The sequence below is a fragment of the Mastacembelus armatus genome, chromosome 6 (assembly GCF_900324485.2).
Source record: "Mastacembelus armatus chromosome 6, fMasArm1.2, whole genome shotgun sequence".
In the NCBI taxonomy this organism is placed as follows: Eukaryota; Metazoa; Chordata; class Actinopteri; order Synbranchiformes; family Mastacembelidae; genus Mastacembelus; species Mastacembelus armatus.
Genome location: NC_046638.1, coordinates 13,638,993 through 13,654,415, shown reverse-complemented (window position 1 = coordinate 13,654,415; position 15,423 = coordinate 13,638,993). Strand labels below are relative to the sequence as shown.

The window sequence follows — 15,423 nt, the reverse complement described above, 5'->3', positions numbered from 1 at the left end:
ATAGTGTTTCTGATCATGTTTTTGCACAAGTTGGACGCATATGCTTCACTAACAAAACACACCGCACACTAAAGAGTGGAATATTAAATTGTGTGCTGAAGAAGAGGAGTTAAATGGTGTTGTGTTTTTGAATTGGTAGAGGCAGAGCAGAATGGAGACAAACAGAAGGAGCTTCAATTTTCTGATAACCAGCCGAGGTTACCATAGATACTCCATCCTGCACAAGAGCATACAGTGATTATCTGCCTCTCTCTACTTTCTCTTCTCCCTCTCTCATTCTCTTTGACTCTCTAAGCCTTCTTTTTACTCAAATCTGTTTCCCTGCTGCCAGTGCTGTTTTTCTCTTTTTACTCATTCTGTCTTTTTTTTGTTCTGCTTTTCATTGCAGAGCAAGGCTGGAGGAGGCTACAGCTCATCTTGCCTCTTCGCTGCTGTGTTGCTATAGAAACAGGGGATGGCAATGCATGTTATGTTTTTTTTTTTTTGCTTCCAAGGAGAAGCAGACAACAAGTAATGATGGAGGAACAAAGAAGAAAGAAAAAATATCATCCATGATGAACTCTGTCTTAGTTAAAACCCATTATCCATTATTAAGATTTGCTTCAGGGTTTCATGTCAACTCATGAGAAAAAAAATACAGATCAGGACCAGATCAGTGTTTGTGTATGTTTTAAACTACTGACTAAACATTATGTTGTTTATTACATATCACAAAGTACACCTTGCAGTTTGCAAGAGAGTCTATTGTTTCATTCGCTATTTTCTTTCTATTTTATTCCATTTTAAATGCATTTTCAGGTAAACTATCATCTTAACAATGTGTCATAGGTTATGTCTATGCCACAAGTTAATACTATGATAACAATGATGAATAATGTTTTGTTGGCAACCGATGATGACTATAAAGTGTATCATATCCTCAAAATAAGCACATGCTGAAGATGATGATAAAAACAGTCATTGCTGCAGTTACACTTGGATGATTACTTGCCATTCATAGTGAATTACCAGGCACCAATTGTTACCAACAAACTAACAAACTCAACAACCAAAGCAAAAATGATGACCTAAATAAAGAAAGTTGATTTTTAGTACCTTCAGCGTATAAATGAAATCTAAGGGAGTGAAAACATGCAGAGTTCTAAAACCCTGTCTCATACAGCACAGATGTGCAGTAATGGTACTGCAGTAGGGCTGAACCATATTGGAAAATATTCTAATTGCGATTTTTTTTTTTTTTAAATCAATATTGTGATTGCGATTTACAATGCGATTATTTTTTCAAAGCTTTTTCTGTTCTGTATTTTTCGACAATGACAAGCAATGAATCACTGAAGTATGAACAAAACCAATTTATTTATTTATCAACTACAATCACAGTAGTACTATAATGAACATAAACCTGGTGTAAACATTAATATAAAAGTCAGTAACAAATCACACAAACTAAAGTGTAGATTGAAGAAATATAAAAAAACAAATTTGTGGCTTTACCACATTTAAGTAATTCAAAGTTACTGTAATAAACATGTAAACATGTGGATTGCACTTTTTAATCACTGTCTATGAACATTACCAGACAGACTTTAAATAAATAAACAGCATTTTTTCCATGCAACCATCATACAGTACTTTGTGGTGTTTTTTTAAATGCTGAATCAGGTTAGTATTATTGCCCCATGAGGTAGCAACCTTAGCAAGGCAGGTTTTGCACATTGCTTGACGCTGCGCAGCATCTTCTATTTTAAAGCCAAAATGTTCCATACAACGGAACTGTTTACCAGATTAAGTTGCCAACTTTATTCTTCCTCTGCAACCTGCTAAACTCTCGCATGTCACATGACCGAGTGCAATCACAGTCTCTGCGGTTTAAAAATCGCGATTTGATAAATGAATCGTTCAGCCCTATGCTGTAGTCATTCGGATACTGCTAAACAAAGGTGTGGTAATACTGTGCTCAACTAATCCCGTTAAGAGGCAAAACAAAAAATGAATTCATCCTACTAGCAGGTGTTGTGTATCCCAAATTGGATAGATCTTATTCCTCTGTGCCAAAGAGCTGCACTGTTGCTTCACAGGTCTTAAAAAACACCAGTGAGCCACACTGCATGTTCCCTCATTAGATTGATCACACACAGTAGTTTGTCTTGTGCTGTCCCAAGCAGAAACACTCACTAAAGATGCACATATTGTTGATAAGCTATATGTTGACCAAACACTGCAGGGGAAACTTTCTAATTGTGAAAGACATTGACAGCCAGGGGCAGTGGAAGAAAATGATGATGAAAGAGAACCTGAAAAGAGGTGACAGAAGAAGGTGGAGGAGATCCACCACAGCTGCAGTGGAAGCAAACGCCTATCAGGCGTTTAGCTCCTGCTGTCACTGTTAGTGCACTGAAAAGCCCAAGCAGCCATTTTAAAAGGTCAATTCTCTACATACACACATGGAACAATAGAGACAGTAGCAGCATTAGCATTACTCCTGTTTCATCCGTCCTGAACACCACCTCTTCTGCCCTGTTCCTCTTCATCATTGCATCATTATGCTTCTAGCAATTTTTGTGTCACGTTTAATGTTGTTCCATATTCACTGTTTATTAAATGAATATAATGCACTAATCCAATTCTAAAAAAAAAAAAAAAAAAAAAGAAATCTGGCTGCAGCAGAGGCATAAAACACAACATAAGCATGAACACCTGTGAAATAAACAAAAATGGGGTCACTGTGCACACTGAACGAAGTTTGATTCACATGAAAACCTTTTTTTTTTTTTTTTTTTTTGCTTGCGTTACACAGAGCCACAACCACAGCTCTCCTCTTCTCAGAAGAGACAGCGAGTATATATAAGACAGCATATGAGTGCACATTTCTTCCTGTTCCTGTCATCAAGCAAGCATTCATTTCACATCCTGTGTTCTCCTGGTTTCATATTTACCAATAATCACATGACAGTAGTTCCCAAGCAAAGGGACAGTCAGCAGATTGATCACCCAATAGCATAAACATGTCATATGCTCCGTTTAGGGAACTTAGTCATACAGCATGAAGCTGTTGTTGTGTGTGTGATGTCTGGGGAAAAAAAGAGTCACTTCCCTGAAGATAAGCTGTATTTCTCTATTTGCTAAGGAACAACTAGTCTCCTGCTGGTAAACTTGGAGGATGAAAATGCATAGTTGACCTGTAGTCATGCAGACGGTTACAAAGGAGGGGATACAGAGCACTTGTGTTAGGCTGTTTGGGGATGCAGCTCTGTCTCACATTAAAAAATGAATAAAAATTCCTACAGACTGCAGCTGTTTGCTACCCTGAAATAACACTGCACGACTGCTGGAAGAACAAGATGGTAAATGTGCACAGGTCCATTTAAAATATGTCATGTGAAATGAAAAACAAAGTAGTAATATATTGCACTATGGGAAACCAGAACCATAATGTCAGGTTATTTATATAGCAAACTGCTGCGACTTCATATAGATATATATAGCTATACAGACAGTAGTAGCATGATGACTAGCATGACCCCGTTCCACCTACATGAACCAAAATAACAGGTGCACTTACAGAAGGCCACATAGCCATTGTACACCCAAGACCTGCTGTTTTACACTTGTCGCTGTGCAGATAAAGCAGGACTCCAAAACTGTTTTGCATAGGTCTGGTTGTGCACGTCATTTCATTAACATTGGTAGTGGTTTTAACAGTTTAGCCTTTGTTTGACTGGGGAGTCCAGGCACTCTGTCACATTTGCATTTCTTTGTGACATAACCTTCTGAACACTTATGAAGCCATAAATACAGACCATGAAGATGGTGTCATTATGCTGGGGGCAGATTTAGGTTAGAGACGGGGCTTAATTCCTAATATTATACATATCATGTATATAATGTATATATGTGTATATATATATATATATATATATATTACTATCAGTACCATCGTGTCACGTACCACCCTGTTTTAACAGAAGTACTGCTTTTATAAAATTTTCTGTTATTTGTTGGGTTTTGCTGTTCAATCTTTTTTGAGCCAACGCTCGACACATGTAACATTAAAATCACTCATCTTTTCATTTGACGTTGGTGACAGTAATTTAACTCTGAACACAAAAATGACAAAGAAGTATAACAGCTGTTGCTAAAGCTGTCAGCTTTAAAGAAATGGGGATCAAATGATCATCTAAACACCTCGCAGATCTCCGATTGGTCCGGTATGTTTGAACTGTGGACAGGGTCTGTTGAATATCAAAGCCTTCGCCAACGATAATGACGGCCTGGTTTAAAAGGCAGCCAGTGAGACGAGAGCAGCTTTCACATAATCTAGTTCTGGTTCCCACATGATGCCACAACTGAATCTCATTTAACCTCTCTGACTGACTTTTAAATCATCACCCTGTCATTACTAACTCCACTCTTCCTCCATGCTGCTTTATGTTTTTACATTTCGTTTTCTGCACATACATCACAAAGCACTGTCTGACTCTGATGACAGCTTGTTAGATTAAAAAGTTTATCTGTGCAGTGAAAAAGCTATGAATATCGTGTCTTAACTTCAATTGCTTGCTTGTTGATTTTTGCCTGTTCCTGTGGATGTACTGTACATGCTTATTCTCACCTCTGAAGGGTTGTACTGTGTTGTTGACTGTGGTCGAAAACAACAGTAAGACAAAGATGCCTGTAATGGAAAACTGTTTTTCAAGACTTCTGGTCAATCACTTTATCTGATGCTGATTCTCATGTTGAAGAGTCAGCAGCTATAGCTACTAGAATTTTACATTGCTCATTATTGTACAATATTTATGATATAAAATGTTTGGTTATGCCGTTAGATAACTAGATGACTAAGTGGCAAAGGGTTTAGCGTAGTCACTGTTGTCAACTACTGAGCAGAATATACCATCAGCTATCTTTTTTCATATTGCCCTTTTACTCACTGTCTTTGTAATTTTTGTCCTTTTTATCACAAAGAATTCTATTAGCAAAAACAAAGTTAATAAGACAGTCTACCAGGTAAAAATCACGCTTGATGCGAGGATTCTAAGAGTCTATCAGCTTATCCTGCTGCTATGTTATCACCCACAGATCACTTGGAAATGTCCCGGTGCTGCCGATGGTGTGTCTGCCACTGGTTCACGCCATTAGCAATGTTCAAGTGCATGTCTGAAAGCATGTTGCTTCATTAGGCTTAACGCACCACTTACTTTTGATTTTAATGTGAAAGTCTAGTAAACAAGTGTCTTTTTTAATGTAATAAAATTTAGGATCTGTTTAAATGTTTTCTGACATGTGTAGCAAACTTGTTTAAGATTCCTGTTTTAACAAGCTAAAACAGACTTCTCTATATTCTTTTGTAAAATTCCAATTAATCAATTAATCAAAAACATAACTGACCAATTAATCTATTATTAAAATAGTTGTTTGTTGCAGCCCTAAACACTTCTGAAGCTGGTTTGTCTGCTTTGTTTCTTTTGTATAAAAAAAACAAAAAAACAAACAAAAATAAAAAAAATCAGCGAGCTCTTGTTTTACCCAAAATTATGTGCCAGACAATTTTTTTGGCTGGTTGTAGTGACTTCCTTTCCAGCCCTTAACTTCCCATAAACAGTGACTTCTCATTTTTGTTTTTGTAATAAAACGAAACAAAAAAACCCCAAAAATATACAGTCAAGACATCTATTAATTAAAATTAGTTAATATTAGTGAAATGTAGATGTGTGTATAGGTGCATTGGTTAAAATCTGGTTTCCCACCGTTGGAGTTACAACATCAGCAAACAAAGAGTACAGTTCACACAACAATAAATCATGCAAACTAGTAAAAAAAAAAAAAAAAAAAAAAAAAAAGGGTGTCAATGTGACATCAATAAAACTTGATCAAATGTGAAGACTTGAAGTTCAACCAAATTCACAAGAGGTGACGTTTCATGGCACCCAGATACAGTTGAGAAGAGTGTATATTTTTCTTTTTTTCAGCATGGTTAAAAACAACCCAGCTTCTCTTAAAGACATGACTAAAAAAAGTCTCTATTCTGTCAGAACTTTACTCCTCGTATAATCTGGTTTCTTGGTCTTCTCAACATTAAGGAAATGACTCCAATTCCAAATTATTCTTAATATGATAACTTAGTATGGCAGAGAATGCTGTCATTCTTGTCTCTAAGTCAAATCTTTGCCTAATGGCTGCAGTGTTGAAACAGAACTGGGAGGATCCACTATGTGAATATGAACATAAACTGCAGCCTGTCCTGGAAGGCTGCCCAGAGTCTTTCAAAACCTTTTGCATGTGTGTGTACAAGCTCATAGGTTGTAGTCACTGCAAGTTGCTTTTCTTCCCTTTAGTTTGAATTCAAACAATACTACCAACAAGGTCTGGCAGTCCATTTATCTTGCGCTGCTTCTGCTTGGGCGAGCAGCGTGACACGTTGTGTCATTAGCAGACCTAGATGTAAACTTTATTCCAAACATCATCAGGCTGTTTATAAATAGACACACGTTCAAATTCAGATTTCTCCACCAACCCACCACAGGTTCCACAGACTAAACTAGAAATGTAGTTTAAATTTTAAAGCACAACTGTATTTTAGTATTTAGTCTCACAGTTCAAGAGTGTAGATGAAATATAACAAATGTGCAGACATGGAAGGACATATTGATATTATTGGTTTCCTCTGCATTTGTACAGCCCATAACCAATCAAACTGTTCTGTTCAGGCCACTGGAAGAGATGGCTAAGATTAGGACTAGAGTCATACTTGGAGTTGAGGCCTACTTAAAGAGAACAAGGTTGAATGACGCACTATTCAACCACATCAGGAAGCTGAGCTGTATGTACTTGTTATACTTTTTTTTTTTAATAGATGTGGGGGAGTTTAGATGGCAGGGCTGCAACCCCACACAAACCAGAAGACTGAGTATTTAAAGTTTGACTGTAAAACATCACTCATGCTCTCACAAACGGAATAAGTAATAAAATGTTTCCTTACTCTGGTTTTATTGCTACAGTGTGTAGTATGAGCAGTAGCCTATGGTGGCTAATGTCTGCAAACTTTTATATATTAGACATATATGATATATTCAGTCAATCTACTTCTGCTTCTGTTACATTATGTTTCAGCGTTTAACATTTTCCTGTAACTGCTACAAGTGTTCAACAAATATTACACAATCTCATTTTACTACATACTGTTAGCTCAGGGAAGAATGCTCTGGTGTTGTCACTGTGCCTCAACAAAAACACACACACACACACACACACACACACACACACACACACACACACACAAGCCAAAAAAAAAAAAAAAATGTACTTGCAGTAGTTGAGAGAAAGGTAAGGTTGGGAGATAATCCACTGCTCTATTGCTGGAGATCATTCTATTTTCAAATAAACTGTGAAATAGTTTTTAAGATATTTCATTATTTACCTAAAACATCTTGAGCGAAATCAAAACTGAGAGACTGCACCAATCCTAGCTAGTGCCATCATTAAAATAAATTTATGATGTTGCCTGGAAACAGAGCCCACCCCTGGTCCATATGAAATTATTCGACACTCCAGGCCCCACACATGATCAGAAAACACTCAAGCCTCCCTCACTGATTTCTACAAGGCTTCCACCTCTTGCCTTGCTGCCTATAATGAGCCCTCATGCTCGTGCAGTCAGTTTCCTTTCATCTCAGGTGTTTTGTAATGAAGGTGCAACTCAGTAAGAGTTCTTGGTTGCACCAGTGCCTTTCTTAAACAGTTATGATTTACCTTATGTTTGTGGCTATAGTTATTGCAGGCAGATCTGTACTCTCACACACACACACACACACACACACACACAGAACACTGAAAAAAATGAAACACATATGTAGAAAAATCAAAGAAATACATTAACTAAATTTAAGAAATGTGACACTATTCCATATGAAATGCAAAATTAGGCAAAATTATTTAATAGGACTTGTAAAGCTTGGGAAAATGAACTTTAACAGGATTCATGTGATTTTTGGTTACTGACAGTAATGAAACCCCCTCAGCAGTCACACTCAGTAACACAGAGCTCTTTTCTCACAATCATCTCAATTATTTCTTGCGCGTAGGGATGTGGCTGGAGATGCGGAGTCAACGCTCTTTGCCTCCTTGTTGGAAGGGGAGAGGACGGCGAATGGGTCAGCATTGTTCTCTGGCCCACATAGCTGCTCTGTTCCACAACGAGCACAACAGCTCCACTCAGGAAATGCACATTCATGCTTCACCCTCAATAAAACCCTCTTCCTCATTTTTCAGCCTTTACAGAGCAAAGAATATGCGACATCGTTGACAAACCCAAATAGCAGACACATTCCATTTACACACAACCATGTAAGTCACACCGCATGACTCGATTCAAAACAAAAGAATTAGCATCAGCGTCATCACTTCTTCCACTGTGTGAACAGATTCAGTTTCTTGACATGCAAAGAGAGCAGATCAAGGTTCACTAAAGGACATCTTATAATAAATGACACAGTTCTGTGTAGTGTTATATTATCTATCTTGTTAAAACATGCAGTGCTGAAGAAATTCAACTGGTGGCTTAAAAGCACTGAGGGGCATTATTACCTTACAGAACAACATTTCCATTAGTCTCTGAGGTTTTACAGGATGATTTATCAGATGTCTGCCAGTGCCCAGCAATCACTGACTGTTTGCACTTCTCTCTTTGAAGCAAACACAATAAAGCACTTCAATAACCATGTGATATCCCAGGCAAGAGACTCTTTGAAAAAGAGGCAACAAAATGTCATTTCACAGAAGGTAGACTTGTCATATAAAGGGTTGTGGATCTCAGGTTCCGCTTACTAGCTGCTTCTGGAGCTTTTACTAATAAGATTAAGTGAAAATCGCTAGTAAGTTTACCATAAGTTAACTTTTTTAAAAAAAATCTAACTTGCTCAAAGACCTTCCTACGTAAAGTCAATTATACTTTCTGTGTTGGTAATAAAAGTTGGTATTGGACCTGTATAGTATAAAACTTCTAAAGCAATAATCTTCAACATTTTAATATAAAAGTTTTATTCTCATTGTTCACTTATAAACCTACATTGGCTTTACAAAAAAATTAGGGAAAACCTTCAAGCCAATACAATACTAAACGTTATTAACCCCATATAGGTAGAGCTGCTGTGTGGGATTGCACTAGACTGTATAGATCAGGGGTGGGCAATCCATGTTCCTCAAGGGCTACTGCCCTGCTTGTTTTCCAACTATCCCTGCACTACCCACCACTGATTACCTGGATCAGGTGTGTTCAGCCAATCACAAGCTGGAACATACCATCTCAGATGAGGGTGGAGGTTTCAAAGTTTCAAAGTCTGCTTGTCAATTCTGCCACATGTAGAGCACATACAGAGAATCGAAATGTTGTTACTCTCAGACCTTTGGTGCATACAGATAAACACTAAATATTAAATAGTGCAATGTAAAAATTGCAATAAGGGCATGTAAAAAAATAAACTTAGATAAGAAGTAAAAAAAAAAAGATAAACAAGTACAAACTGCATAAGGAACATAGCAGCTTAGCATACAGTGGGGGAGGACAAAATGAATTGGTACCTTCCAGCTTCTGGTTGGCACAACAGATCTGACCCAGGTAATCAGCATTGGTAAGGCAGGGATAGCTGGGAAACAAGCAGGGCTGTGGCCCTCAGTGCCCACCTCTGGTATAGATGTAACCACCAAATGGACTGGAATAATTTCCCTATTGAGGGGACACAAAACTGATCCAACATTAAGTTCAGGAAAGCTTTTACATTAGCTGCTTGTAACACTTGGTGTCCAATAGCCATTTCAATTCTATTTGAAGTAACACAGTGAGGTAGTTAAAATGAAAAATAAGTTTCAACAACAGAAATTCCCAGAAGAAAACATACACACTGGGGGACTAGAGATCCCAGGGAAATGGTAATAAAAATAATTCACTCCTGTCAGAGCATTTTAGAGGCCAAGAATGAAAGACACTTTCCACAGATTATATCTTAAGAAATGTAGAAATCAGTTTTGCCTAATTCCTGCTCCCAGAAAGTTGATTTCCAAGTCGTCTCTGAGGTCTGCTGTTGTCTGGCCAAAGTGCGAAGGCTGACCCCAGTTCCCACTGCAACTGCAGTCAATAAAATAATTACTGATTCTTAGTGGAACCCACAGCACACCACTTAAAACCACATGTAGGAAATGTGATCAGAGCAATCCAGGCCCCCAAACAAGAGGCTATTTCACTGTACTTTGGGTCCACTGTACACTGTACTAACAAGTCTATCCAACATTAATACACACATGGACAAAATGGTTGGTAAACTTCCATTAGAGAAAGAAAAACCCACAATGGTCATTGAAATAACTTGAAACTGACAAAAGAAGTAATAAATAAAATCTAACTAATGAATACACACATTGCTTTTGACTTGTGGTTCAAAAGAAGCACTTAAAAAAAAACAAAACAAAACAAAAAAAAAAACTAACTAATGAAATTGGCCTGGACAAAAATGATGGTACCCCTTGAACAGATTAAAAATAATTTGACCATAGGGACATGTTAAACAAGAGAAACATGTAATGAGTCAGTCGGTCATTTTAAAGGCTGAAAAGTGACTGTGCTGTTTGTCGTCATGGTGTGTACCTCACTGAACATGGACCACAGAAAGCTAAGGCGAGACTTGTCTCAGGACATTAGAAAGAAAATTATAGACAAGCATGTTAAAGGTAAAGACTATAAGACTACAGTTGCACATATTATTCTGAAGTTTTCTAAATGCTTCTGTTGAACCACAATTTAAAAGCAATGTCTGATTTTCATTTGTTAATTTTCTATAAATTTTTTATTTATTATTACTTTTGTCAGTTTCAACTTATTTCAGTGAGCATTGTGGGTTTGTCTTTCTTTAATGGAAGAGTACCAAAAAGTTTGTCCATGTGTGTATGTAAAATGCATAAATGCCTACAACCTTGTCTCTGCTAGACCTGACTCAGTGATGTGTCCAATTAGAAAGGATGTTAGTGCTCCAGACCCTGATTGAGTGTTCACACAGCATCATAGGTTTTATACTGACATGCTGCTTATGAAAGCCTCTACAAATGAGTGTCCAACAAAGGACTAGAGTTTAATTAAATGAACCTGTACATCCACCCAAAATTATGATGCTTGCTTGCATGAAAAATGGAGCTCTTCACTCTTACTGTTACAACGCCCTACAGACTTGCTCGAACATTTATCTTTTTTTCATTGCTCCAAATCTATTCTGGTCATTCAATCCAAATAATACTGAGTGAACACTCCTCAAGGGAACCAGGAGAAGTGCTAGAAATCCTCTCCATTGAAAGTTAGAGATGTGTTGTTAATGTCCCTAACAACAAAACAACATAATCAATAAGCCTTGTGTTTTAATATTTAGACAAATGCAAATCTCTGTTAGTTACTGTGTTGTTCAGTGCTAGAGAAACATTTGGCGTGCACGCAATTGGGAACATTGATGCTTTTGCTCAGCACTATTACTGGGAACATTTGAATTGGATTCTTAACAACACATCTTGTCCTGTTGAAGAATCTACTAAGAAACATGCATTTCTTAAAATCCTGTGTGGCTTCAGGAAGGAGTGTGGTGCATTTACCCCATTACCTGGTCACCAGGAGGTTCAACATTTTTATCTACCTAAGCATGTTTCACAGACTCATTCTACATATGCACTGACTTATATCCTTCCCTATTTTTGGTGTGATGTGTACAATTAATTCAGGTAACATTGATAGTGACGATGTAAAGTTGACTAAAAAGGTAAAAAAAAAAAAAAAACTCCTGTAAACAAGCAGGTAAACTGATTTCAGGTTTACTCAAAATCGCATCGCCAAATCTTTTCTGCAATAATCAGTCTCCAAGACACTGCATGTTTGAAACCTTAGCACACTCCTGTAGTGTAGGTGTGATAGGCAGACATCCAAAAAACCTCTAACAAGGTGTTTTGATAAAACAGTGGCTCTGGCTTTGTGGAAAATGTCAGAAGTGTTGATAACAGGAGGAGAAATAAAGGCTATTCCTATGTTATTGTTCTGAATTACCAACAATTACAATTCATTATCACAGACATGACTCCTTCAGTGGTTAATAATTACACATGGTGTATGACAGCTGGCGCCCATATAAGTAAATGTTTTAAAGATATAGTTCAGAAAATGAATGATGAAACTGTACATTATTGGAGGAGATAGTTCTTGATTTCCTGCAAATGGATATGATTTTGGTTTGCCAAGCAGAGATGTCAGTCTCAACTCCTTTTTTGCACCGATTGCAGTGCTGCACCTGACTTTTTTTATTCAGATCTACCAGCACAAAATGTAGGTGCACCCAAATTTTATCATAGCACCCTTAGTGTCACAATTATACCCTTAATGGGTTAATTTTTGTCATTTCCCACATGCATGTAATTCACTATAAAGAGGAGTAAGATAATACATAAATGCTTGTCCTTATTTCAGCATAAACATGAAATTGAAATATTATTTTATTCTAAAAGTAAACTACAAAGTGCCAATATTTAAAGTCTAACAATTAAATAATGACATAGTACTTCAAAACATCTGTCTTCATCAATCATAAATGCCATATATAAGTTATTGGTGAGTTCAACTGACTGTCTGCAGTCACCCCAACAAACAGAGTAGTATAGTTACTATAGTTTAAGTTAATGTTAATGTCTTTTTCATTAGGATTATTTGAGACTTAGTGAAAAGCAGCCCTTGCAAAATACTGTATGCAACAGTGAATTTAATTATCATCTCTGCCTCCTCACTGCTGTGGTTTACTGCTGCTGAAATGCTACAGGGAGGGGATCTGTGCTGTTCACACACTTATCACAACATAAGATGTGCTTCTTTTACACACTGTGGTTTTTTTTCCAGTGTCTCAGTGCAGAAGCCACATTCTTTTTCAGTATACACATTGTGTTTTGTCATACCTCAACCATAGGAGCTGTGTGAGCCAATCTTTACTGAAAAGAACACATTGGTAGGTAATCTTACTGATGGAGACAGAGACCACTGGCTGTACAGTTTCCTCAGGTCTAGGTTGGACCTGCCAGGGTCAGAGTAGTGTAAGTCTGAATTGGTGTCAAGCACAACAAAAACTTGGTATAGGCCTATTTCACTTCCTCCTGAGCTAAGTTACTACTGTTCTGTCACCCATGAGTAGCCAGGTCCTGATTTCCAAATCACATGGTGTATCAGAATATGCCTATTAGAGCCAATCACAGGTGAAGACCAACCCCCATTTGTTTTTCATTTGCTTTGACCCTCAAGGGGTAAACGTGATGTTATACACATAGACACACAGACCTGTGGAATATTAGGCGTACCACTGTAACCAAGAAAAGAATTTAGTTGCACTCAGCAGGTATTTGGTCACATTTCCAACCAAATTAGTTGCACTCTGAAAAGCCCAACTTGTCACTTGATTGTGGGTTAAACATCCATGTGTAATATTTCTGATGATATATAGGTGTGGTGGCTGATAGACTTCGCACACCTGGCAGCAGATCAACAAAGGTAATAGCCTCACAAACTGTAAGACAATCAGAACACCAATATTACAGAAGATGGCACTTTGTTGGAACATCATTCTGCCTGACTTACATTTGATGTCAGACACCTAACCAACCCCTGCTGAACCTGTTTTATTCACAGGAAATAATAATAAAAAAATATTCTCTTTTAATATAGACTCAGTATTTAAACCTGGTGACCCCTACAACCAAATAATGACCCATACACAACACAATAAACACACAGGTACCACACACACACTAATTTCAGGGACCTCCACTACCAGGGGCCCTGGGCGTCCTCTGCAATCCAATATGAGAATCAAAGGCTTGCAGTCACAGATAGGTGAAGATGTGTTAAGTGACTTAAAGGATGGATTTGTAGGGTACAGGCCATAGTAACAGTGCTGCCCATATTATCAGCAGAACGGACCAGGAAAGCGGTGACACCCTGCCGTCCCTTACACTGCGTCAACAACAGACTGTGCGTAATCTCGGTACGCGTCTGCCATATCCAGACAAGAAAAGACGAACACCAAAGCTGTCGTGGATGCAAAAAGCAGCTGATTATAGCCTGTCTGTCGCTCTGTCTCTCTCTCTCCCTCTCTCTCTCACACACACACACACACACACTCAGAAACTAGAAGTGAGAATGTAACTCACGGTGGCCGAGGTCAGGCTGCTGTCTGTGAGCGTGAGGTGGTGCGGCTCCCACCTCCGCAGGAACTTGGAGGTGAGGATCTTGCTGAGGAAGGTGCGGGGGTGCTTGACCACGCACACCTGGATGTCGCCCTCGTGGAGCAGCTTGTAGCGCATGCCGCTGCTGCCGCAGTGGTTGAGGGACCTCTTGCACGGCCCTGCGCCCAGCTTGGTGTTATTATTCCCCTCCGACATTTCCCCGAGCAGAGGCTTGTTCTCCTCGCACTGATAAAACTGGTTGTTGTGCAGCTCGTTGCCCCCACCACCGCTACCGCTGTTGAAATCCATAGTTCAGTAATCCAAGAGTTTATTGTTTCTAAATGTTACTCTCGGGGAGGGGAGGGTGAACGCGTTGCAAACGCTACAAGAATCCTACATGTAAGCCTATATAAAAAAATAGAAATGGATAAGGTCGTTGGGATCGCGCTGAGGGGGAGGGGGTACCTACCTACCGACAGCTTCTAACACGATCTGTTACTGCAGACACGGCCAAGGCAGGCGCAGAAATGCCACCATCAGCGTCTTATGGCTGGATATCCAGACGGTGCAAGGTTTTTATGACACAGTGCAAATAATCCACCATTTTTCTCCCCTCTCAATGCCCCATGAATTGTCTTGACGGTGCGCGTCTCGCCTTCCCCCCCCCCGCCCCACCACCACCACCACCACCACCACCACCAACGAGCTATTCAATATGTTAAGGCCATGGCCTTATCCATTCCGTCCGCCCCAGTGCCAAACAGAATAATCCACGGCGATGGACGCATGGGAATAATGAGAAAACGGGAGAAATATCCAATGGCGCCGATTCTAGGCTCCTCTGTGGGGTTTTGTGGTCATTACAAGATCACTGGCACCGTTTCCTTTTATTCAGTCTTTTTCCCCTATCTTGGCGTACAGGAGCCAGCACTCTCCGGCAGCGCAGTGCCGATTGGTCCCTGCTCGTTCATGTGATACAAGTCTGACGTCAATGGGGAGGCGAGCGGATGAGCCGTGTGTCTTTTGCGTTTGACTGTCTGCCGAGGGCGCACGCGCCCCCCTCTCCCCTTTACCAACCCCCCCCCCCCCCCGCGAGGAGAAAAATGGAGGAGGGCGCAGGGACTTCAAGCGAATTTTCTTTTTCTTTCCCTGGAAGTGATGCAGATTGTAACCATCTACACCATTTTCCAGGAAGGA

The 15,423-nt window shown here is 39.1% G+C and overlaps 1 protein-coding gene across 2 annotated transcripts in view; it reads right to left on the bottom strand.

The window, feature by feature from the left end:
- Positions 1-14,901, bottom strand: part of cmip (c-Maf inducing protein) — a 44,291-nt gene extending 29,390 nt beyond the window's left edge. Inside the window, exons 1-2 of one of the 2 annotated variants that reach the window (XM_026310741.1) lie at positions 14,696-14,901; positions 14,212-14,521 (exon numbers count right to left, since the gene is read on the bottom strand). In XM_026310741.1, coding sequence (XP_026166526.1) covers positions 14,212-14,442 — 231 coding nt within the window. In that variant the 5' untranslated portion in view covers positions 14,443-14,521; positions 14,696-14,901. Of the gene's footprint in view, positions 1-14,211 lie in introns of both variants that reach the window. The other variant, XM_026310740.2, reaches the window with a different exon arrangement.
- Between the last annotated feature and the right edge of the window lie 522 nt (positions 14,902-15,423).